The 27,127-nt window shown below is 41.4% G+C and overlaps 1 protein-coding gene across 7 annotated transcripts in view; it reads right to left on the minus strand.

Moving 5' to 3' along the window:
• Positions 1-27,127, minus strand: part of RARB (retinoic acid receptor beta) — a 335,268-nt gene that overhangs the window by 83,087 nt on the left and 225,054 nt on the right. For 2 of the 7 annotated variants that reach the window (XM_054815870.1, XM_054815868.1), the window contains exon 1: positions 8,564-9,152. The exons of 4 other annotated variants lie outside the window; for them this stretch is intronic. In XM_054815870.1, the coding sequence (XP_054671845.1) occupies positions 8,564-8,720 (157 nt within the window). In that variant the 5' untranslated portion in view covers positions 8,721-9,152. Of the gene's footprint in view, positions 1-8,563; positions 9,153-27,127 lie in introns of those variants that run through there. One more of the 7 variants, XM_054815871.1, reaches the window with a different exon arrangement.

Below are 27,127 nucleotides of genomic sequence, written 5' to 3' on the forward strand. Positions count from 1 at the left end.
TGGATCAGCGCTCCCTGCTAGGAAGGGAAGGTTTGCAGAGAAGACGGGATCTTTGATTAGAGCAACCCAGAGAGCTGTGCAAAAACCCCCAGAGACACAAGCTCTGTGGCGCACAGGCATTTCCCTGCGCGTGAACCAGGGGCCTGGGGAAAGCATCCGCCTGTGGATCAACCGCCTCGGTGGCCACAGCCCTTGCCAATGGTACGGTTTGGGCAGGTATCGCCAGATGGCACTGTGACACAGTTTTCCAACTCCTTTTTCTCCATGTGCGAGTGAATGTTCAGTCTTGGAAAGACAGGCAACGCTGGTCTTCGTTGTGGGTTTTTGGGTACAAGGTGAGGAAGTAAAGAGATGCTGGGGAGATGGAGAGAGGTGAGTGGCGGAGGAGCCTGCTCCCTGCACTGGTCTCTGCCCACAGCCAGTCCCTGAGCAACAGTGTCGGGGGCAGGAGGCTCCTGAAAGGCAGGGTACAGCTGTGCTGTGCCTGAACACCTCTATCCCAGATTGGTATTTGTGAACAAGTGAAATATTTACATCAACTCGGATGCTGTTACATCCACTTATCATGCAGAAACCTGGGAATCCTCTTGGTATCGGTCACCGGCTGGCACAGGAGGGATTCTGGTACAAGACTAGAAGATGACAAGAAGTCTCATAGGAAGAGATACACACACCTCTATATGATGTGTTGCTGTGCCACCAGTCAGCTTGGCAGAGAAACCCACTGGAGTGGTGTAATGGTCATTTCAGGAACTCACCACAAGCTGCATTCAGATAAAAAAAAAAATCACAGGATTCGAGAGATTTTTTTGTGTTATTTTGTTTGTTTGGGGTTTTGGGAGGTTATTATTATTATTATCATTTGAACCATTCCTTCCACTGTTTATATCTTACAGGCACAAATGGCTTTCTAGGGTTGAAACACCCTCTGAAAAAAATCTGAGTTAAATCAAACTGTGGCAGTTGTCTCTGGTGCAACACTGGGCAACTTGTTTAATTGCTCCACACCTCTCATATATATATTTAGAAGGAGAATGATCCTTCTTTCTAAGAAGAAATGTTGGATGTTCATTGTGCTGAACATCTAGCACAATGGCATGAGCTTTTACTGGTATTTTATAAAAGTACTGGTACATAAATATACTAAAAGTTCCCTCATACGACCACTCTGTGTCTGAAACTCTTATTAAAATCAAGGGTAGAGGGTTGAGTGCATTTAAAGTGCTTCACTAGATAAGGCTCTAAAAGACAAAAATATACTTAACTGGTCATTTTATCGTTCAAAGATCCTTGCTAAAAATACAATGTGAACCTAGAGAAAAATATTATGGTTCAATGGAAAGAGATCCTCCAAACCATTAAAAGAAACTCAGCAGTGCTAAAAAACCTCTTTGTTGAGAGACATTTCTCTGCTCTTTTCTTAGGGGATGCACTTAGAGGGTAAAATGTAAGTCACTGAGAGTGCATAAAACGGAAATCCCTCCAAACTATGGAAGGACTTTAACATCATGTTCTTAGTGGTGAAGATCCAGAGCACTCTGAGAATTTATAAATACTCATTCAAGCTTTAACCTATTAAACCTATACAAGTGTCACTTGCATGTGTATATTTAACTTGCATAGTTTTATAATATTCAGTTTATACATGGTATAAGCAGGGGAAAGAAAAATTACCTTGTCCAAGGGGAACAGAAGGTATATTATATACTGTGTGTCTAGGATTCTTTACACAGACTTGCTGGATTATATTTCCATCTCTCTTAACAAAAGTATTTGAAGAAGCTGTAAGGCTCAAACAGAACGCTAAAAGAAAGTGGGGTCAGTTATATATGGGCTGGCATTGGTTTTGTTAAAAGTTTTTTTCCTACCCACTCCCAAATAAAGGGACAAAGAAGTGAACATTGTGGGAATGTGTTTCTAAACCACATGATATCCTTATCAGATTGTCATGTACAAGGGAGGTTCTCACACAGGGACCCCATGCTGGTGAGCTGCCCTGTCACATGATGCAAGTTCTCCGCTCCTATTCAGATTACTAAAATGAGCTGAAGGAAGCTAGATTTTCCCCTCCTCCCCCCAAAAATAAGCAAAATGCACAGTGACCACAGTCATATTAATTCACTGCCACTGGGAAAACAATCCAGAGCAGCTGCTAATGATGAGTGAGTATATGAAGAAGATAATCTAGCTCTCACAATCAATACCACAAGTTTGAAACTGTCTCAGATTAATATCTGATGAGCGGACTTTAATGCAAGGAAGCAAACAGAATCAGAGAAATCTGACAGTCAGGCAAAATACAGGGAAAAAACCCTCGGTTTGAGGTTTAAATGTAGAATTCTGTAAACTCCACTTGTAAATTTATAGAAAGAGAGTAATATGCTCTTATAAACAAGTTCTACTTTGTTTTACAAGTGTCTCTATTTCCACTGTTAATGTTGTGAACTCCATCATGGAATTACTATTTCATATAGTTTGGGGGAAGTGGGAAAGTCCTTTAAATTTTTTTTTTAAATTAAATGAAGGTTCTAAATAGTATTTGGTCATTTAAATATGTGGTCTGTTTTTAAAAGTGCTGAGGGAGCTCCTAGATGCTCAGCATACTTGGAAATGAAGCCATGAAATGTGGATTTAGGATGCTAACTTTAGGCTACTGTTTCTGACATTCTTAACTTTTGAAACACGTTTGCTCATGCAACGACGGATTAATAAAATCCCAGACCTTAGATTATTTTTTAAAAGACAGTTTAAAATCCATGTTTTTGGATGAAAGTTGTTTACTGATTAGAATTAGGAGGAACAGCTAAGATTACTGTGACCGAAAGACTGCACAGAAGAATCATTCCCACATGATACCAGTTTGTTTATTTTGTACCTAGAATATGGTTCTCATAAAAAGGCAGCAGCAGATGAAAGACATTACTCTTGGTTTGCTTGCTGGAAAATCCAGCTTTGGTACCCTCCTGCCTATACTTTTTCTTGCAGTACAGAGAATATTATTATTCTGTTATTTTAGAATAGTTTTGAGCATTTCATGGCTTGTATTTTCGTGGTTCTATTTGGTTTGAAAGGGCTTGGATTTCAGCAAGAAGTGGCATGGGTCACACTGCATGGGGACAGACTTCATGCATGTGAGCAAAGGTCAAAATCAATCATAGCTTTGTATTTCCAGGCCTATTACTTTTGGCAGTTTACCCTGCCAGAAGGGGCTAAAATACTTGCTTCCCAAAAGAAGTAAACATCAATAGGGGGAAGGAATATAATCAGCTTCTCAACCACGCAGCAATGAGAAATGAGGGAAAAAGATCTTCTCCTTGCCACAGCCATTAAGCCATCTAAACGTCAGATGCAACATTTTCAGCAAAAAGTTGAAAGATTTCACAGCACAGTGACTTGAAAAGGACAATAGGCCTATTTAGGCAATTATAGTATGCAGGCTTTGTTATTAGGCAGCCCTGCTCCGTCCCAGAAAGTCTGGATAATCAAAAGTGTCCAAGTACAGGAAGGGGAAAAGTACAACCCCACCCTCCCGCACAGCCGCTGCCAGGACCTCTGGATTTGAAGGGTAAAGTCTATTTACCGAAGCTCCTTGGCCATTTTATACATCAACTGATATCCTTCCTCATGGGGCTGTGCGCTACAGCCTAGTGAAGCTCTGGAAAGCCCTCCGAAACCGCAACTAATTTGGCCCTAGCCACCCGCCCCTGTAAATTCGCTGCTTGGGGGCTGCTGTCAGCCCCCCCAGGCAGAAACTGCGTGGGGCAGAGGGATGCTCCCCCTCACTTGCACGCATACCAGCGCCGGTCCCCATGGCCAAACAGATCTGGAAACTCATCGCAGCTGTGCTTTGCTTTTGAGGTCTCAATAGGATGGGGCACGGCACAGCAGACAGCGATCCTTCGGAGCACAATGTCCCTTTCACAACCCTGCTCCCAAATCTAAATGCTGGCTGTGTAACACAGCCGCAGTTCATCGGCCATGTAAAGGGTGGTGTATAAATTAGACCTGAGCAAAAACAGTCACTTGGGGTGCTTAGGGGAGGTGTAAGCATAATCCGCCGACCAGGGCGCCTCGCTCCCTGTGCGCCCCCGAGCAAAGCCCCTTAGCTGGGCTGGGCTGCTCTGCAGGCATGACGCACGCATGGTTAACGAAGACGGCTCAGCAGTAAGAGGAGATTTAACTGGATGTGAGGATGACTAACTTTGCTGTCTGAAACATTATCTCTCTCTTTCAGCTCCTTAACTTCTCCGTAACCCTCTTCGAGGCAGCGAGGCAGCGCTGCGCCAGCCTAGCTTTGTTCTGACAAGTTGCACCTTTGCTGCACAGACTCATTAGGCAAGCAGGGAGTCACCCAAAGATACATTGCTTTTCCTCCAAGCTTATCCCACCCTGACTTCACTGGCGAACGCCTCTCATCATTTTTGTCTGCAGGGGTTTTTGACAGTGGTGCGTGTCCATCAGAGTTTTCCTGTGCCTGTAGCTGAATCAGAGTCTACACAGAGAATAGTTGTTCTCGTTTCATTTAACTTGAAAGAAAAATATCCCCGTGCATTTTTTTTTTTTAATGAAGGGGATCAGAAACAAACACTTTTCATCACATATTTCAGGGCATTAAGCTACAAGTATAAAAATTTAAATAAAGACTGTATCCCTAAGCAAATCAGTTCTAGTGATTTAGCTGTAAAGTTTATAGATGAACTTTAAAGAAAATAACCTGGTTCAAACAGATCTTGCCTTCTGGGCACTTGCAAACACACCTGCAGCAATTTGATACTTGGGAATGCAGATTACAAATCCTTCACTTCAAAATGTTTGTTTTTAAATTCAAAAAGATGAAAGAAAATAAAGTACTGAGCTTTTTTCTGTCAAGCACAGATGTTTCCAGTATTTCCAGTGCTCGCAGGGAACGAGAACCTGACCCAAACATCGCAATAATCCAGAATTCAGAAGGAAAACGCATGCCTTCTGGAGTCCCATCTTCACGAACTTTCTGAAAGTTAATACCTGTTAGATCCTCACCAGGCAAACACTTCCCACCAAACTGAAATAAGAACTGTGTACTACAAGAGCCTCGACATCCTATTACGTTCTGCTGCCATATCCGTAACTTTTGCCTTTATCAAATTTCTTAGTCTTCTAAAACTAACAAAACGCAGTAGGCAGTAGTCTTCTACTTGATATAATTAGCTGAAACACTACATACTGCCAAACAAACTTATTTTGGGCCTGCTCATTTGGGTTTTTTGCCTGTTTAATTAATGAAGACTAATGAAGACTTTTTTTAATAGGCTTTTCCAAGACCAAAGGAAAATCATCATTCCTTGCAGCATTTTCTCTCTCAGGGCCTGTCCCATTCCCACTTCGGCAGTATTTAGTTAGCTCACATTTCAGCAAAAGTTATTCATTTTCTCTCAGTATTTGTTGTCGCTGTACTATGAGAAAAATCCTCCCTCACTTAAAAAAAGTACAATTTACTCATTCTTGCAATCTTAACTCTTTTGTCCTCTTAAGAACTATTCTTGTCTAATTTGATTATACTGACCTGATTTTTATCTTATGAGAAAAAGAGAACAACTCATGATTAAAAGTGCAGTCGGTTCTGCTCTCATTTCTGAGTCCATAATTTTCTTTGCAAATAAATAATTTATTTTCTAAACCTATAACAACACTAGTATCACATAAACCATAAACACGTCTGAACGCAAAATTCGGTAATTTTTTGTGTGCTCATAACACATCTTGCAATATACAGTGGCTAACGCCTGCGTTGCAAACCCATAGCAAGTTTTGCCTCCCACAGGAGGGAGGAAAAAAATACCACACAAGTTAAGGTCATGTTTGGGTTGTGCCTTACCCTCTATTTTTACTCTGCAGACCCTTGTGGACTAGAAAATTCGTGATGTTGCAGGAGCGCGCTTGCTTAGTGAATCGTAACGGGATTAACATACTGAAGATGTGCTGAAGTTGGAGACCTACAGCATTCTGCCCTAACCCGTGCAATGGCCAATTTTGCCAGCAATTTCAGTCGAAACCCTGACAGTGTCTAAGATTGTTACTGGCCTGTTCAGAATCTGCACTATCCATGTATTATTCCCTCAACAACCATTTACCTTTTACTCTAAAATCACATCTCTATCAAAGCAGTATTTCTAAGGCCTAAAGCAATGGCTGCAGGTGTACTGCTTTTATGGCAGAGCCAAAAATAAAACAACAAACTAGACCCAAAAACCTATCTATTACACGTCCAATAATTTCAGATTTTGGCTATGATTACATTCCATTAAATCACAGAGATCTTCATAAAAATAGAGGCTGAGGAACACTTAAGCTAGAATTAAACATTGTTCTCCTTGTATTTATAAGCACTGGAGCAACCTTTAAACCATTAAAAGCTTTCTGGACCACAAAAATTCTGGTTTTGTCATTATTTTCATGAGATGCAAGAAAAAATCTTACATGTTGAGACAATTTTAGTATTTTTATAATCCATTTACGTATATTTATCCACACACATCAAGTGCTTACACTTTCTTCAAAATTAAAACCAAAACTTGCTCTAGAAATCAAACAAAATTCTTCATTTGGACTCTAACTAAATTGCTTTTCCATATTCCTATACCATTCACTTTCAGTTCAAATTACAGTCACTGTATTATGATTCAGGTTTCAGCCTGATTTTAAATTTCCATGCAGTGAAGATTAATCCTGTTGCTTACAAAGTTACAAGACTAGATTCCTAAATGCATTTTCCTGTATTTTTTATTTATTCTTGTTAATATGAGTTTCTTTGATTAGCTAAACTTTGCTGTTATCAACACTTGTCTCTTATCACAGGCCCTAGGCAAATGACATATTTACCACTCATTCCATTCTGATAAGGGTAATCCTGTGTTTAACTTGCCCAAGAACAAACACCATATATTTTGTTTTTAAGAATCCTGCTTCTAGGTATTAACAACACACAAGAGAATGAGCAGGACATTTTTAAACCAGAAGTTATAGAAAGAATATTTTGCAAATGTAAGCTTTTTACAACAGCATATGCTTCCTACTACAGGAAAGTTTATTTAATTCAAAGTTTCCGCAATACCACTGCTAAAGTTATACTAAAGTTTAAATCATGGAAGGAGGAAAACACATTTTTAGTAAAGCATGTGTTTTGGGGTTTTTCCACCCCCTAACTGACGCTCTCCCATAGCTAGTAACATTATTTCGATGTAAAAGCTTTGTTTCATACCTCGTTCGAGCATTTTGAAAACAGCGCGGAGAAAAGAAACATCCCATGCTGAACTTCACAGTCTAATTTTAATTGTAAAGACATCAAAACATTTGCAGTGTTGTAGGCTGGTAGTCACTGATTTTTACAATTCTGTTTTCACTACTCAACCCACACAAATGTCATATGGTGACTGAAAACTTTTGAGCAGAGTGAAAAAACACACTATTTCACCAAACATCTTTTTATTTATTTTTCAATTCCCCCCTCCACCCCTTTGAGATCAACTGTATCGAAGGGAGAACTATGCTAATTCCCAGGTAACTTTTTAGCATACCGCAAAACAAAAATTTCAAACAGAATTACATGGTTAAATGAGGTACTGAAGTGCCTGAGAGCGTGTTAAAAACATTTTGATAGATAGCCAAGTCATTTATCTAAATCACCGTCAGAGCAGTGAAGCATCCTGCAAGCTTTTATGCAGAGTATAAGGTGATGCTTTCTGGCACTTCTTGTCATTTCTCAAACTTGAAAATGTGGTGTTAAAATGCTGCCATTGTTTACCACCTATGTATTTCAGCCACAAATCAAGACCCTATAACATAAGAATACATTTTCAGAAGTGTCCTACCACTAACTCTCCCTCCCCCGTTACCAGTGCAACGCTGCCTGAATCTCAAGGTATAGAAATAATTGATGGTTAAACTCAAAGGGTGTTCACAGTAAGTAGTTTTCTAGCAAAACAGCAACTTCTTAGAGCAACAAAGTGAAGAAGAAAGGTGGCAGCAAGGTCAGTACAAAGAAATATTGCCTTTTCTTAGGAAACTTAAAACTACTGTCTGATTTTTGGAATGGCACCTATCCACTGCAATTCCACGTCTTTGCAAGAACTGTATGGAGCAGCATTTTAATTGCTCTGCTAAAATGCACTTTGAGACATGCATCCAGATTATCAAATGTGGTACAAAATTAGAATAAGGAGGCAAAGGAAAAAAAAAACCCTACTACAGAGATGTTATGTAAATTCGTCCTTCACTGGTTGGAGTTTTGTAAGTATTTGTTGTCTTATATTATAATTTGATGTGTTCCTGCTTGGCTCCACAACTGTTGTTAGGATCAATATGCTACATGAGAAGGGATAAACAGAAAGCAGCCCGGTGCTTCTTTCCTTTTTCCTTTCTTGCCAAAAGGAGAAAAAAGGCTTGCAAACAACATTTTGCAGAAAACCTCTCCCCCACCCCTCATTACCCCTGCGTTTAATTACAAGTATTTATTTTTTTTTAAATGCATGCAAATAATAACAACGATAATTACTTTAAAACTGGAAAAATAACAGTTGGGACCTACATTGAGCACTGTGCCGGTGTTGCCACTCTGTTTGTGCCAATCCACTGAAGCATGCTTTGAGAGCCTTCTCCTGGAGCATGCAGGAAGACGGACTCGCAGTGTAGAAATCCAGCATCTGAGCAGGGCTCACTGCTAGAACATCCATACAGTCAAACATGATTCCCCCTGCACAGAATGCCTGCAAAAGTGCTTTCCTCTAGGTGTGGAGGAAAATGGCACATAAAAGTACACCCAACTCCATCAAACTCTGCCCCTTTTTTGGCACGTAGGCTGTTGGTCTTTTTCCCAGACCAGAATCATGAATTATGACAGACAACACAGCTAAAAGCCTGTAATTGATCCAAATGATCATTTACCATTTTCCAGGCTGCCCAGCCAATCCAGCAAGATGGGGGGAAGCGAGCCGCATTCCAAGTTTTAGCTCCCATCAATTTTCCCCCAAAATTTCTTTAGAGTCAGTCCCGTTCCTCGGGCGCTGGCCGGGTGCGTGCCGCGTCCCGCGCCGCGCCGATCCTCCGCCTCCCCGGGATAAAACGGCTCCGGTAGGGAGTCGGGATCCCCCTCGGCCGTGAATAGATCCTTCTGCCTCTGAACAGCTCACTTCCTACTACTTGTGTCACAGGGAATGAAAGATTGAATTGCCTAATATATGCGAGTGAACTTTCCGTGAACCCTTCCCAGGCTGCTAACCTTCAAATGACCCAAGCGGTCTGACATCACCAGCTCCCAGGATTCTCACACGCCTTCACAACTCCCAGCAGCCCCGCAAAAAAAGCAGGCAGGCGGGCAGGCAAAGGCTAGCCCCAGCCCTGCCGGAGTCGCCCCGCCGCCGCGGAGCGGGCGGCAACGGCGGGTGCGGACGGGGAGGCCAACTTGCAAAAAGACCCAAAATAATAAAGGAGAAGAAAAAAAAAAAAGAAAAAAAAAATCCCCAACACAACGAGGAGGAGGAGAAAGGGGGTGGGAATTGAGACAGCGATGTTTTGGGCAGTTGCAGGGAATGGAGAATTTTTAAATTTCAGCCCAATTTGCTAAAACTTCTGCGTGCCCCTCCGCCCCTTCCCTCCCTCTGAGGAGAGGCCACGAGCCAGGCGCAGGCGTCAGCCGCTGTGGCACAGCCCTGGACACGGGCTTTGCCCCAACCTCTGGGGTGGCAGGGCTGGGTGCAGAGCAGCCTCACCCTAACCCGGCCCCCATTCGACACCACCAGGAGAGATGATGGGCCTCACCCTGCTGGGATGGGGGGGTCAGGTCCCATTTCTCTCCGCTGCCCCCCTGCCCTCGCTCCTAAATCACACAGAGGTGTGTTAACGGCTGCAGCGGAGCCCAGCCACGCCACCCAGTGCTCCCAGGCCTCCCTGCCCAGCCAAATTTGGCAGGCACTATCACCCAGGAGGGCCCATTCCCGCTACCCTGCCTGGGGCAGGAGACAGCCACACGACGACCCCTCTTCTCCCCAGCTGAGGGGCCACCAGGTCCTGCCTGTCTCTGATTAGCAGAGAGGGGCCATGGCTGCTCGTGTGGCCCCGGAGGGGCTGTATCAGCTTTCAGAGGGCTAATGAGCCCCAGCTCCTCGGGGAGGGGCAGGGGGAGAAAGGCCACGAGCAGGTCTGTGAGGAACAGGACCCACCCCAGGGTGCCAAGAGGGGAGACCGCAGCTGCCCCCTCCCCAGGGCAGGCAGCTCCAGCTGCCCCCCCCCCCCCCCCCGCCATTTTGAAGGCATGTGGCTGCTCCCACCAAAACACCCACAGAGGTTTCAGCGAAGTCGCACTCCTGGCAGCCCTCTCTCACAGCAAGAGTAGGTGTCAAGGCCTTCCCAGCTCTGTGGCCAGGATGCCACAGCCAGCACCGTGCTGGCCCAACTATTTGCATCAAGCTAGCAGGGAGCCCTCTGTTTTTTAGGTAAAAAACCACCTTCTGCAAAGTGTCGCTGGCAGAGAGAGACTCCATCGAGGCCTGCGCCAGTCCTTATTCCTATGAACACCTTAAAAATGAAAAGCAACAGCCTGGAAACACTCCTTTTGCCCCACTGGAAAGGACATGAGCTCAACAACTACGTGCATGCTTTCATTTCAAGCAAATGAGCCAAGTTGCCTCAGCCCCGTCAGACTGAGCACCGGCCTGGCGTGAGGTTTCCTGAGGCACAGAGGAGCCTTGCTTCCTGCCCCAAAGCTAGCTCAGGTTTGGAAAATGGAACACAAAATCCTCAGTTACTGCCTGTTTCTTGAAAAGCCCAAGATGGGAGTCGGGCGGAGCAAGGGACGCTGTGCACAGACATGGCACCCAACTGGCAACCGTAAAGAAACGCTGCGGAGAGACTCACTCCGGGAAATGCGCAGCCACCATAATGGATGCGGTGTCCCCTCTCCACAAAAAGTCCTTTGATGAACCGAAAGCTCTCTGACAATGCCTGCAGATTGTATTAACAAAACTTTTCACACAGGTTCAAGAATTTAAAAAAAAAAAACAAAAAACCAACAACCCCCCCCCAAAACAAAACTCCACACACAGCACACACACTTGTTCCCTGAAACTGATATACCCACGTTGAAAAACCAGCGGCCAGCAAAAAGACCTGCTGCAATCTGGAAGTGAATTCATTTGAAGAGAGAAAAACAAAAGCTTTTCTTAGCCTCCTTCCCCTCGGAGGAGAGAGCTGCCCTGGCTGTCCCTGCAGCAGGCAGCCTCTCTGCCCGTCCTCCCTCCAGGCAGAAGAGTTACAGACCCCGGAGTTTAACAGCGTCTATTTTTTAAGGACTTTCTCGGTCAGTTGGGGTGTCCTCCCCCAGCCAGGACTGCTCCAGCTGAAGAAGCCCCTGACACTCTGCAATCCAAAAATCACACACAGCGCACATTTATCCAAAAAGTCATCCTTCAGGGAAGGCTTGTTTAAACCACTGCAGCACAGTGAGCAGCATTTGCTGTATTAAAAGGCAAATGGAAAAGCGGCTAAATTTTTGACAAAATCTCAGCCGGCTACGTTGCTACAATTTTGTTTTGAGTAGCAAAGCTAAATTAAAAGACAGTATTTTCTAACCAGACGACACAGAACGCATGAGAAGTTTGGAAAATGTAATGTGTTGCCATAAAAATAACTGGAAAGGATGATATGAAACACAGTATGTTTTGTCAGTCTCCAATTTAGGGAGAAAACAGCATTTTGTGTGGACCAAGGCTCTCGGAACAGTTTAAGCTTATGCCAAGAAAAACATATTGCCCCTGTGAGTTAAAATAAACAAAATCAGACAAACAGAAATACAGTTATGTTTATTCCATTAGCAGTCTTATAAACCGTATTTAAAAATAAAACCTGCCCGTTGTACCTCAAAATGTAGACTGGAAACTTCTGAAAGTAAATGTCAGGAAGTCACGCTTAACTGCGTATGAATTGAAAAAGATCGCTTTTTCTCACTGTATCTAAATGAGCCAGGTAGCTCATCATGTTTTATTACGAATAATAGTTGTGCTAATGCTTATACTTATTACTAAACCCACATATAATTAACGAATTCTTCAAATAGCCTAATGGTGTGCTCGCATACTATTTCTACAATATAGTAATTTATGTATCTCATATTTTACTCTGAAATAGTATGATACTTGTTTTTCTTAAATAGAGTATTAGGAAAAGCTACATTCATAAAATGGGGGTATTTTCTAATTTAGATCAGGACTAACCACAATTATTGTAATAACTAATAGCACTCTAATTCAAATGTAATGAAACTTTAAGTATTGCCACATATTTTAAATGCCTATGCAGCTCCCATAGAGGTGCGAGTAAGCAACAACTCTCCAATATCTTCCACTTCATCCGTGCAAAGAAATTGTGATTTCACATCACCACTTTGATCTGTTTTCTCTCAGACTGTGATGGCAGAAACTTTACAATAAACATATTCTTAGCCACAAGTGAAATAAAAAGCAAAAGTTCAAGTCAGAAATCTATTTCCTTTGGTGTTACTGTATATTTGTCAGTGTGACATAGCACATTTGAAACCCATAATCATAAAACAAAAATTTACAGCCAAGGTTTAGGGTCTACATCTGTTTCTCTGGTTTTTGTACTGCAATTACCCACTGGACAATTCAGAAAGCAGCACTATGAATCATGTACTGCACACATGTTTGTGCTGGTCACTTTTTCGTTAGTACAAGAGGCTCAGGATGCCATAATATGTTTCACCGAGAGAGAGAGCATTAACTAGAATTAGGATGAGTGCACTCAGCGCTCTAATAAAAATGACTTTACTAGAAGCAACAGAGTACTCCTGGAATATTACAGGCATATTTATAGGATGGAAAAATTAAGAAATACATGCAAAAATTCTCTAAAATGAAGTATCTCTGGGGAAGCGCACTTTTTTTTTTTGCATGCATGTATTTTACTATTAATCAAATGTAGCACTCTCTTGAAACAGTTTTGACAGCAGAGTAAATGGTTACTAGTGAATGATGTGTGTGTTTAAGCAGTGAAAGCAGAGACAAAGTGATGTTTTCTTCTACTCCCTAGGCAAGAGCTGACACTAAGCTTGCTGCCTCAGCTTTGATACTCACAGATTCCTTTGTGTCAGTTGCTGGGAGAATCACTGGCAGTTCACTAACCCTGCCTCACACACAGGGGCTTTGATTTTTACCTCTTCATTGAGAATAGATGTTAATATGAAACAGCACTTGTCTGCCTTAGTGGGTTTTTTTTCCTCCCCCCCCCGCCAGTGACGCAGGGTTTCAAATCTGAAAACCTGAATCCCCCTTCACTACATGTATTTTTTTAGTATTGAAGGATGTTCTCCTTGTGTCTCAAGCACATGAATGATGTCAAAAGATTACGGGGAAGAAAATCACAAGAGAATGGCTGAATATTTAAAACTCCAAGCTAGTCCTAAGGAAATGGGTATCAATCCTGAGCAAGAATTGCCCTGAAGAAAATAAAACAGTAAAATTACTGGCACAAAATGGCACAAATGACATGGAAAAACATGAAGTACAGTGAAATAAAGTCAAAAAGGGGTTTCTTCTGACTGCTATATGCTACTATGCACAGCTCGCAATGACTGAAACAGGAATTTGCATGTAACAGGAAGAATTACTTCAGGCCTAAAATGTAACAGCAACTGGCGAAAGACTATTCAGTGCACAGCAGTATTTTATTTTAGATGGGAAAAGCAGAGTTAGTCAGCTCAAGATCCAGAACTTGGACATGCATCCAGTCTCTGAGTCACTTACTGATAAAGGCTTTTTGTCTGTTTTAATCAAGGGATATGTATTTGTAAAGATGCCTTTAAAGCTGATTGCTTAACTTAAAGGCTATAAAAATAATTCATCTCCACAAACTTGAGCAAACAACCACATTTCTTCGAATCCGTACTGCATTTTACACTCCTTTGGCCCAGAGCCAGGGGAAGAGAACTGCCCTATATGATAAAACTGGAAGTGTATCTGGTTCAGCAATCCATTTTTAAGAGTGACTGCTACTAGATCTTTCTAAGGAAAATACAAGAATCCCTAGTGATTGGCAAAGTATAACTCACCCATAGGTCCTCTAATAGCCTGTTCTCTAACATCAAATCACTTAAGCATTAAAGCATGAGATTTAATATCCTTTCCAAATTTCTTTTTGGTAATAGCCCTGATATTCTAGATATTCATATATAGCCAATGTCTTTTTGGATTGTGATAAATTTTTAGCTCTGTGACACAGAAGGAGATAGTAAGTTATTGGGCTTTGAGACAAAGGATAAATATTTTTTAAAAACATTGTAAAACTCATCCACATTTGAAATAAAGGAAAACACAGACCAAACCGCACCTCTCTGAGGCCCCAAAGGCTGACTGCTATAGGCTCCAGAAAGGTTGGCAAAGAGGCGATGACATCATGTGCTTAAAGAGGGGATGACATGCATTTTTGAATGATATAAGAAGTAAAAAAGCATTATTACATTAAAAATTGGCTACATACTGAACCTACACTTGCTGTTTAGGAGGATCCTGCAGTGCAAACAACACTGCTAAATGTTTGCCAGAAAAAGAAAAAAATAGAAGGGAGGAGAGAAAAAAAAAAAGTTTGCTTCATTTTGTTTTCTTTTTAAATGACCAGAAACTGCTGTTTCAAGGTTTAGCCAAGAAAGAGATTTTTACTGCTGGCCTATAAATCCCTCAAAACATGGACTTATAATGGAAATGCTGAGGTAACTGGAGTGCCATGCATGGCACTGACACATTGCATTGTATAATCCAGGGAGAATGAGGGCTGGGAGATCTATAAAACCTAAGTAGAAGCAAGATGTAGGAAAGAGCAGAAGAGCAAGTAGAAATATTGAATATTAAATTGCAGAGAATACTACTTCTAACAATAAAGTTTCCTATATGCTGAATATGCTTATGGTTGGCTGAAGGCAAAAGAGCACAGAGCTCCACTAAAAATAAAACAGAGATTCCAAAAGGCTATTCGAGTAACTGTTTTGTTTCTGCTTTTTTTTAGGGAGGGGAGAAAAAAAAAATGTTACCTAACAAAAGGATAGTATTTTCCTGATGTTCTGATATCCTGAAAGGTGTCTCACAATACGTAAATAAATACTGTTAGAAAATGCAGAACAAATGGAGTTCCAAACACAGACAACTTACAGCCGTAGGTGTAACCAGAATCAGAATAGAGACTGGGACAACAGTATTTCTAGAGGGTCACTAATGGCAGCTTAAACTCTTAGGGAAAAGTTAGGCCTAGTGACTTTCTTCCAACCAAAGACCAATGCTACTAACTGGTACTACAGCTCAGTGCAGACATATATCCTAATAAAGACTAAACCTTACTTAAGTCCTATTTAACTTAAGACAGACTTAAGCAGCATTTAGGGCTTGTGCTCCTGCACTGCTGCAGGGACAACCCATATAGAGGGATCCCAGAGGCCATAGCCAAACCACACTTGCGCAGAGCTCTGATCACATAAAACCTGATGCAGATTGGGTTGGATGATGCCATTCGCGTAAACAGTAACAGATCCACAGTTCGGCAGCTTAACGCATGTATTTGTGATAATCCAATTCCCACTTAGCTAGCTCCCAAACCTACATCAAACACTGAAAGAACAGTCCACTATCCTATCCGTGGGCATCTTAAAAGGCAAAATGAAGGAATGACTGGACAATGCACTGGCACAGCTACCTGGCTGGCAGAGGTAACGACAGGAATGACAATGTGGTGGTGATGGTCATCATGCCAATACCTCTACCTCAACTGCCTGTTGCCCTAAAGCAATCACACCTTTGTTTTATTGTGCAGATGTACTTTCTGTTTGGGCACAGTTTGGGCAACAGCATGCATGAATTTTTCCTGTAAATGAGGCAGGATTACACAGAAGCTGAGGTAGTATTTAGCAAATTGGCATTCCTTTTCTTTGGAGACTATGTGCCATTGACACTGTGTGAACTAGCCGAGGGCAGACTTCCTCTCAGGAACATTGTTATCATTGTAACTTTACTGATGTAGCCTGAAAAGTAAACTTTGTGAACAGGGTCAGTTCTACAAGCATACAGGTTATCATAGTGTAACTAGTGCTGAGCAGGTAAGGGATTCTGTCTATCCCTTTTATGCTACAATAGCGCTGTGTCCATGATAGGGCTGTTGCAGGTAAAACTCAAACAGGAAAGATTGCTTTCTCACCCTACATTGTTATACCAATGTAACATGCAAACATAGACAAGATCTCAGCAAAGATCAGGCTGGGTTGGCTGCGCTTGCATTCAAACAAGCAGTGGCAACATGAATGATGTCCAGTCTAAAACGCCTGCAAGATGTTTTCTGGTTTTCAAACTCTACTAGAGTACACCTATCAAATTGTTCTTTGGTGCATTCCTCAAATTCTACTTGACTTCCGCAATTTAAGTCCACAAAAAAACAAAACCTGCATGGTCTCAAACTGCTTGATTAAGCTAGTCACAAATGATTACACAGATTTGCAAACTCCCATGCCCTTGGTCTACAAGTCCCATATTGAGCCAGAGAAGACATCGAACGTCCAGTCATATTACGGCCACGCTCAGGGAATCGTGACGGACACGCATGCTTTAATCAAAGAGGACTTACAGAGCTGGGATGGAGTTAGAGGTTGTGATGGTCAACAGCATATTGCCCCAGCCATTGTGCAGTATCATGAATTTTTTGCCCTTCTGGGACCTTTTGTGCCACACGTAGTGGAGGGCATGCAAGGTGCTAAGCACGTAATGCAGCATATCAGGCTTGACAGGTCTATAAAACTAACAAATTTTCTTTGCATAAACCAGACCAAAACTTTTCATTTTGATATCTTGAGCCTTCTTCTGACTGAACAATTCTGCATAGACCTTGCCATCACACTGAAAAAAACATTCCTTTTAGCCCATCCACAGTTTCAAACATCTTTGAGAACAGGCTTCTCATTCATGGGGCACTAATCTTCCCTGTATTCTTATCAAGCTATCAGAAGAACAGACTTCACCCATCTTTATATGGAGACATGCAAAGAAGAATGTGCGGAAGGAAACTCTTCACAAAAATGTCTCCAAGATCTCACCCTTGCCACTGCTGGCTGATGCTAAACCATAACACCATACTGTCTTTGGCATGAAGTATCCCAAAGGAGATGCCAGAAGACAGGGTTGTGGTGCAACTTCTTCAAGGAATTATCGAGATTGATGGATGGGGAAAGTAAGCCTCAACCCACAGGAGATTTAGTTACAAGAATGAAGCATGTGCACACTCCCAATTCTGAGAAACATATTGGAATTCTCCTTAAAAAGTACAGCATCATGTTATCTTCAACCACATCCTAAATGACTAAACTAAATGACAAGTTAGTGAGTACATGTGTTTTAAAAACTTTAAAAAGTTAAAGTTCCACCTGCTGGATTCCTAAATTTGTCTAAAAATTTGTTAATTTATTTCTTTAAAACCAGACTTGCTAAGGGTACAAGCGCACACCACTGATACTCGAGCCTATTCTGCTAGCTGAACAATGCAGGAACACGATGTCACTCAGAGGCAGGACTGCACAAGCATCTAAGAAAGGCTAAGAGCTTTGCCAACACAAATTATCAGGCAGAACCTCACTGGAAAAAATGAGGCACAAAGATCTAAGTGTAAAACTTCCTAAGAATCGAACGACATGTTGACAAATACCACTCCACTCTCTTGCTTCCTATCAGAACCCAACAGCCGAAGCAGAGATTCCTAAGTAGTGTTTTTACAGGCCAAGTTTAGTATCTCCCTCATCTTATCAGTAGCCTTCAAAGGGACTGTGGGTGGATCTCCTCCAGGAAAAAAGAAAACAACAAAAAAAAGCCCTTAGAAATGCCACCTCTTCCATACAAATATATTGGCACAACCACAGAGGTCTTGCTTGAGCTGCGGGACTTCGAGAAAACACACCTGGCTTTTCTAAAGGAGGAATTAAAGAATTCATGCTTCAGCCCTCAAGCCTTGAGTGGCCTTAAGAAGAGGAATAGCTAAAGAGAGAGTCTAATCAGGACGCAGGGAAAATCAATACTAGCTTCTTGAAATATCTTAGGCAGGAAGGAACAGCTTAAGGTTGAGACATTTAGACGCTCTTTCTGCACAAGCAAATGCGCTGAAGGCTGTGTGCACAGGTGAGAACGGAAAGGCAGGAGGCGGCTTTCAGGAGGACTGAAACTGAACCAAGGCATGTGCTACCCTGAAGTTCTTTGGGAAACCTCGTCTTTTAAAAGTTTCCTAGTTTTGGCACAAGAGAGATCTTTCTACGCATTGTTCAAAGTTATCCAAAGTAACATTTTCAGGGATAAATGTATGCCATTGTACTGTTACTTTCTGACTTTGGTGTGGAATACAAATATTTAAGACTCAGCAGGAGAGTATGAAAGGAGCAGGAGTGTAACTCCAGTTCAGAAAAACTCCAATAACTGACAACACGTAAAAAACACAAGATAGATGCATTGTATTGTCGGGCTGAGCCTCATTGGCTGGAAACCCTGACTCTCCCAGCAGGACTCAGTTACATAGCAACTCCTGAGGGCAGATTAACCCTTTCCCAGTTAACGTATCTGACATGATTTAAGAGACCTTTTCCTCCTCCTGCTTCAGAATAATTTCATAGGTTTGCAAAAAATGTTTGGAAAAAATGAGTCAAGTGCTACTTGGGTAAAAGCAAAGCTATCTGACTCACCATGGGATGCTGATGGTACAATGAACAGCAAACGCAGGGAGTTCAGATCAGTTTAAATTATATTTTATATCATCAGGTTTTGTGACATTCGCAAAACATACAATGTACTTTTCATAAAAACAGTTCATGCTTAGTCTGTGGGGATCCTATCGGACTGCATTTATCAAGTACCAATGGTCTCTTTTACCCAAATTCTGCCCACCCATTGACTTCTGCCTGGATAATTATCGAAGCATTAAAAAGTCCTCAGCTGGTACAGACAGCACCTCGTTAATCTGTAAGAGAATTTTTCACCATCAGAGACTTTGTTGCTTTCATCCAAAATTGTACAGGCTGACTACTGTAAACTCTTAAAAAACTCCTGCATATCTTAGGGTACTAGTTGTTTGGGTTTTTTCCTAACAGACCTTTCTAATTAGTGGCATCAAGTAATTACATGAGAATCTCAAATTATTTCATTACAGCAATTTCCCTATTTTGTTTTTAGAACTGCATTACATTTATGTGTATATACATTAAATACAAGCACAAATATTATATACAATTAGCATAATACAATTCCTGATCTCCTTGTTATCAGGAATAACAAAATTTGAATCAAAAATGCCAAAATCTAGAACAAAGACTCCTAAAGCTCTCTATTTTTAAAATGTTATAATTCAGCCCTGTTAAGTTTCCGCCCTTGTGAGAGCACGAGACAGCCCCTGGGGACCAGGAAGGACACACGTCCTCACTCAGGGCGTACCTCGTGCCGTCACACTTCACTGCTGTGAGCCACAGCTGCATACTATTAGGAAAAAGGAGCTACTAGGTTTCCAGTGAGGAAAATAAGAGATCAGGCTGATGTGATATACACTTATTTCTGACCGTCTTCTGGTCACAGTAAGTGAGAAGCATCTATCTCATTTCTTCTTTTCACACCCAAAACTGGACTCACAGTACCATGGGCACTAACCACGGCTAGGAAGGGCAGGCATCGCTGACACCAGCCCATTTCAGGGGTAAGACTACACCTTTCCTTTCCTCTGTAAGACCCAGGGATGGTCTTGGCTGAAGGTTCAAAGGTGAAAAGCCTTGAACCAAGTCACCCTTGGTTCCTCATCCCTTACCCACCGTTCTCACACATGGACGCAGCAGGTCCTGTAACGTACACCTCCCACCAACATCTCTTCATGAAGGATATTCACTGCTCAGCAGCAGCTCCTGACCTCCCCATTTAGGCCAGAAGTAATCAGAAGAAACCAGAAATTAATTTGCTCTAATAACACAGAGAATCTTGTTAAAGTTCTTTTTTTTTAATTGCTTTAAAAAAAAATAGGTAACCTTTGTATGTTGCTAAAAGGGCTACCTACATGTTTAAGATATGCCTTGCTTATCTAAACATTTCACACAATAAAAGTTCATCTGTATTTTCTTTGTATGGTTCTGATAGACCACTTGTAAATCCAGATGGGAGAGAAAGATACCATTTTAAATCAGATTTATTATTTAATTTGACTTCTTGCATGATATTTCAAAAGCTCTTCTTGAATAACATAGCTGCTGACTTTATAAAGCTAAGAGTATCAATATAGTGGATGAGAGACCAGTCCAAAAAGAGGTACTTCGAAAATATTCTGTGATCTGAAAATTAATTAGCAAGAATCAATTTCATTCCTTATAGTGGATTTTTAAAAAAAAGTTCATATTTTGCTATCATTATTCATCCAGAACTATCACTGATGCCATTGGACACGTAGCCTCTAAAAGGGTAAAACCTAGAAGGACTAGGTTCAATATGCTTATGTTCTGTTGAAAGTACTTTTTCATACAAATGCCATCATGCACCTATCAAATATTTGTGTTCTTCATTAAACTAATGCTTTCCTGCATAATAAACAAGACGGTACAAAATGTAGGTGTATTCCCACGTCCTGCTACTAAGGTAGGCGATATCAAAATAAATTTGCAACCATATCATTATATCAATCTCCAGTATTACTGCATCAGTACTATAACCGTAATTAACTAGCTGCAGGTCAAATTTCTAATAAATCTTTAGAAATTAAATGTATAATTTGTCAAAACCATATGCCTTCATAAATTGATTATTCAGAATTTAGAAGCTTTTTAATTAGGAAGAAATTTATGCAATACCATGTGTAATAATTACGAATCAGCTCTTCTGTGATATTTTTGTACATCAGCAAAAATTAAAACATTGGAAAACATTACCAGGTCATCGCAGTATTTCTATGTCAAAAGAAACACATAGTTTAAATGTAGAGGTTAAAGATATTTTCCCGTATCTTTTACATCTTACATAGCTTTATGATTTCAGGACTGGAATCATTAACCAAATACAAAATCAATGAGAAAAAGATCTAATCTGACCACTTTCAAGCACAGAGTCACTAAAAATGATTTATGCCACTGTAAAACTCTTTTACCATGGTTCCATAGTTTTACTAAACAGCATATATTCCAAGTCAAACTTCCATTTTATGCTACACTAAACAGTATTTTGCTCCCCTCATCTCTTTCAGCTAAAATTCTGAAAGCCTTTAACGCTTTAAAAACGTCGCCTTCGTAACGAGCATCAGGATGAGGGATTCAACTCTGGTTGCCAAATGGAAAGCTAGAGGAAAAGTAAGTTAAGCAATATTCATTCACAGCACACAAGAAGCAAAAATTGCACCCCAGCTCCCCTGCTCTCCCCTCCCGTGCTTTCACCATGGGCCTATTCAGACTCGGCACCCTCACGAGGGCTCTGGGTACTTCTATCAACATTTCATAGGAGAAGATTTTTTTTGACAGAGAACACAAAAGCTGCTTTGTTGGAAGTCTGGACACTTTTTTCTACCTAATAAAAACATGAATAGAAGTGGGACCTCAGCAAGCATATGGCAGAAAGTCTGGACTAACTGAAAAGAGGGGCCTAGAAGAGTTTGCTCTGTGTCATTCCCCAACATGTTTACTACCGAATGTATATGGTGTAAATAAGGAGTATGCAGAGCGGACCATAATGGAACATTGTTTATGTGCACATCCTGGCAAATGCATATACAGCATGGAGACTATTTCCAAGCAGAACATAAACACAAAGGGGGAGTGATGACAAACAAGTATTCCAAGGCAAGAAAAATGTTATTCCATATACAAACCAAACAAACTAAAGTGGTTTCTCCCCTGCTAGGATCCAACTGGCAGCTCTCAGCTGCACACACTATGTAACTGTTAAAGAAATGAGAGACGTCCCAGGCTTACTGCTTGGCTTTCTTTTTCTTAAGCGACCTTATTATGCTCCCAATATTAAAAAGAAAAATACAGTTAAGATTTTATTTTACTCTCTCGCAAAAACACAACAAAACAAAAAAGCCCTTTCTTTCGGCCTGAATTTGAGCTAGGGAGATAGAGCTGATGCCAAGAAAACACCGTAAGGAATTAAGCCACAGCTTTTCTATTCCGAGTTCCTGCTGAAAGATACAGAGACGGTTCTTTCTTCTGAGGTCTCTCCCACAAACCTATTACACGGTTTTAGCAAGTGACACCAGTGTGACAATAACTTAGAGCTTTGTACTCCTGGCAGAAATTTTTTTCCTTTTAATCATTACTCATAAAAAGGAGGAGGGTTTAGAAAAGCCAGCTCTCTGCAATTTCAAGATAGCAAACCAGAGGATGAACTTTTTTGTGTGTGCTTACTTCTGGAGAACAGAATATCATGCTTTGACAGCTGCTACGTAAATAAATGGGTGTAATTTTATTCCTTTAAAACTAACTTCAAACACATACCCAACTAAAGGAGGAAGAAAAGATGACAAGTAAGAAAACAGACAGTAGAGTGACAACAAGAACCACAGAAAGTCAACCGAAAAAAGCAGAGCTTTTTACATAATTAATAGGCCTCTTTAGGATATTAGACACTGGAAGCAAGATGCTTTAGGAAAAGATCACACGGGGTCCAGAATAAAAATACTTTGTGACGTCCTTCACAGACATGCAGAGCCAGCCTGGGATTTTAAACTATTTTAAGATACTCAAAAGCGTGCCTCACTTTCTCCAAAGCTCTAGATCTGGGCTCAACAAAGCATGAAATAGAAGTTCAGAACTCGGCCCTGCACCTGCACGTAAGATGTCTGCTAGTCCGTCAAAACCTGGATCCAAATGGCGCGTGCTCAGACTTGATGAAGTCTTGGGACTTGGGTGCCTCACTCACTGGGAAGAGATAAAACCCACGCTGGGAATATTTGTAGCACCTTTACAATATATATACAGTCCTTTAATGGGACCGCATTGCTGCATTCTTTGATTTTCCTTAATATGTTACCGATTCCATTACACAAGACCAAAACAACCTCACAAAGCCTCTCACTGGCCACTGGTTTAACATTAATACTTTTGAGTTAGCAAAGTGGAATCCAAAGGAGGCTTATTTAATTATTTTTTTTAAATTCCCCTTGAACATACAAAAACACCCACCTCATCCCAGCACGACCTTACACATGCCTGCTGCCTGGGTTTCTATTCAGCCGTTTGCAGAGCTGTACAGAGTCTGCACTGTGCTTCAGGAAAAAACGCATTTCTAATAATTATTCTTAGCTACATGGACCACTTACAGCACAGTGACAGTGAGGGTGCAGACAAATGCCAAGTACAAGCCCATGTGCTCTCTCCTCATTACAGAAGGTATTTTTGGTGGTCAAATGCCTTCTGTGTATTAGCGTTGTTGACCGTATAAAGAGAAGTTTTGTAACGTGTGCTACACTGGGCAGTGACACAGGGATCCACTTCCACCATGGAAAGGTCTTCAGCTTCACAGCAGCTCCTGCCATGGGCAACTGTATGGCAAAGAGGAGGATCTGCGATGGCTGTTGCAAAGCTGAGTCACAGTGGATGTTATGATGATTTTAAATAAAAGGGGTTTTATTAAGACTCCGCATCTTATCCCTCACCCTTAAAGAAAGGTATTAAAGTATGGGAAGAATCTTAAATAATTTTGCCAAATCTCTCAGCTTTATAGTTAGATTTAAAAAACTTTTTTCTTCTCTTTAAGTTTCAGCAGCGGAGTAACTTGGTTTTCATTTAAGGAGAAGTCTTCAGCTTTAAGGACTCAGAAGAATGGCCTACAAACATGACCAGACTGGCATGTTGAAAGGCTAGGAAACTAACAGATAAGAAAGAAACACTCTAAATTACTATTAGCAAGCCTTTTAATTTGTATGTCAGTATTATGATTTATTTTACATTCGGGGCTGGTAACACTGAGTAATTCGAAAATACTAAAGTGAATTCAGGACCTGCAAAAGAGGCAACAGAACGGTACTGAAAACACTCTGAGCCAAGCTTTGTATTCCTTACTAATTGTTGTCCAAGCTGTGCAATCCTGCGTGTTGCTGTTTACTAGATAACTACATAAAACAGAGTATTCTTTATATACTCCCCCTCATCTCCCCTTTAAATTAAAATTGAGTTGTTATTTTAACCCTACTCAAGTATGTAATATAGTGATGATTGTAAATCTTGATGATCACAAAATCCCTTTGATTTATCCCTCAGTTTACTATACTTAACAAACATAAACCTAAAAACAATACAGAGGAAGATCTTAAAGACCTTCAAATGGTAGAGGGGGAGCAGGGAATGACTATATATGTAAAGCTACAGCTTCAGGGCTCATGGCTTTCCTGTTGGGAGGCTTTCTGAATGCTGCTAATAAGGTCCTACCAATGGGACCAGAAGCACATCTTCATAAAAAAAGGCCTTCAGTGTGGGAAGATAAATTTTTCCAGAAAATTTTTAATAAAAAGCTTATAGATGTGGGATCTGAATCTAACAATACATAAGTATCTCTAAATACATAGGAAAACATGAATATTATTAAAGGTGGCGTGTCCATCCTGCCTGCCCCCGACCTCAAGATCTGTAGTCACGATCATGACAGTATGTGCAAATCTTATGTGAAGATACCAGACCGAGCTCTCAACTATTAGTGACCATACAGCAATAGCCAGTTCAGTACAGGGGGAAAAAAAAAAACCAAACTTTTTTTTTTTCCTGCTCAGTATTCTACACACTGTGACAGCCGCAAGAAAATACATGGATATTTATGTCTGCATTTTAGCAAAGTACATTTGCCTTGTCCATCAGCCTTGGCCTTAGCCAAGATACAGCCACCACCCTGCATCACAACTGACCCTCCGACCATTTTGGGAATCTGGATCCAAACGACATTCTAGCACAAACTCTCCCCCATGAATTCCAGAGGGCCTCTGCACAGGCACGGCAATTCCTCTTGACCTACATTCATAAATACAAGGGGCCAGAGCCGATTGCCAGCCCAGAAGCACAGCTTGCATTCAGAGCATCTCCCACTACATTACTGCATTGGCTTGGGAATACCTATGGGGATAGTTCCTCGCCCAGCTGAGCCCCGAACCGCGCCTGGCATTGCTGGGGAGAGGAGGCCTGTGTGCTAACTGTCAGTATGGACAACTCACAGGACACCACCTTGGTCCACATGCCCTGACCCTGTTTGTTTTTCTGATAGCCTTTGAACCCCTGCAGCATCCAAGCTCTAACCAGTGACACAGGTAGGAACCATGTAAGTCAAAGAGCTTCCTATGGCTTTTGCTGACTAGGTGTGAAACTTCAGGCCCACAAGTAATGCTGAAAGCAGAAACTCTGACAAGCACTGTCTTTCCAAGCAGCATTGCTAGCAGAGGGCTGGAGTCCTCGCATGAGTGCTCTTTGCTGTCTCTGGAACTGCCCAGTTTGGGGAAGAACTGGCTCCACTTGGCTAGCAACATTTATGCAACGTTTTGATCTCCTCATTGGACCCTCCCAAGGAATCTGATGAACTACCTTTCAGGACTTATCCAAAATTTTTGGAAGTTTCTAATTGTCTCACCTGCTTGCCCGTCCTTGGGTACTCACACATCTTACATAGCATCCCCTTACTAAAAACACAGAATTTTTGTATGGTTTTGTACTGCCTAATATTTAAGCATATATGCAAGAAGTCAGTGCCTTCAATGACATCATCCTCTTCTTGAGTCCAGATATGGAGATATATCTGAGGAAAGTGGGAAAAGAGATCTTTTTGGGTTTTTTTCCTGCATGCATCTCCCAAATGGGCTTGGTTTTAGGTAGCAGTGATGCAATGCCTCTTTTAATGACATTCTTAAAAGGTAAAAAATTAGGAAAATATCCTTTGAGAACACCAAGAGGACAGTTTATCACATGAGAATTCTGGTCACCTATTTGGAGCTTAACTGCAACCACAGGATGTCTCTTAATGTCCCCACTGGCACATGAAACTGGAGCTGAGCTTGCTGGTCACTTCCACTTCACCAGGTTTATTAAAAAGGGTGCAGTAATAACATGAGTACAGCAAAGCTTTTGCTAGTTTATCATTAGGGAGAAGACAAAGTGTTGTCCTGGTTGGTAAAAATTGCTAGATTTCCCCTAAGAGTAAAGTTTGGTGTTGAGACAATCCAGATGCCCAAGCTTATCACACCAATAACAAATTCCCTTCTGGGAGGGTCCTACCCCATCTTCTCTCATTAGCTCGGTCTCAATTCTGTCTAATCATTAGCTAGTCATCATAGTCATCAGGAACTTTGCCCCTATCTAGCTAAAAGAAGAGCTTTAGTCAAAAAGGCAACCTTTTAATGTCTCTTGTATGCACTCCTTACCCTCCCCGGATGGCCTCTGTCAAGATGGAGACAGGACTTCTTCCAGGATGAGGATGCTAGCCACCTAGCCAAGACGCCAGAAGGGAAGAGATACACCCCTTAGCAGGTGGCGTGACGGCCTACTCCCCGCACCGCAGAGACAGCCACGGAGCTAAGGCCTCCCAGTCCTTACACTTACCCTTTATCCCCCGGGGACAATGCGGGGTACAGTGCAGCACAACGGACTGGCTAGAGCTGAGCGTTACAGCCAAGGGAAAGAAACCCTTTCAGTGGTCTCACCCAAAAGTAGGAACCGCTGGAAAGTCAACTTCAGCACATACGTGATATTCAGAGAGGGAAAAGGTGGTATAATGAGGCACCACTGTGTAGCTTTCAGTAAAGGAGACCTGTAATAGTAAAATCTGTAACCTAAACTACCATAATATTGTAGCTTCCTTATCTTCAACAGGATTTGCTCATGTTCAGCACATTACAATGAGACCACCTGTTAGTGAACAGAAGCGACGGCAAATATTTCATCACTAAATACAACCATTCAAAGTAAGAAAGCTCTGGAGGTTGACAATCTAGATTTAAACACCCTCCTGAGCTTTTGCCATAGGGCAAAAACTATGAAAGAAATATGAAACTTAAGCACAAAAATGTCATATTTTGCAGAGAAATAAGATGGAGTTATTGAGCAGAGCTTTTCTCAAATCATCTTTTTTAACCATTT

Source organism: Grus americana, chromosome 2 (genome assembly GCF_028858705.1).
Source record: "Grus americana isolate bGruAme1 chromosome 2, bGruAme1.mat, whole genome shotgun sequence".
Classification (NCBI taxonomy): domain Eukaryota; kingdom Metazoa; phylum Chordata; class Aves; order Gruiformes; family Gruidae; genus Grus; species Grus americana.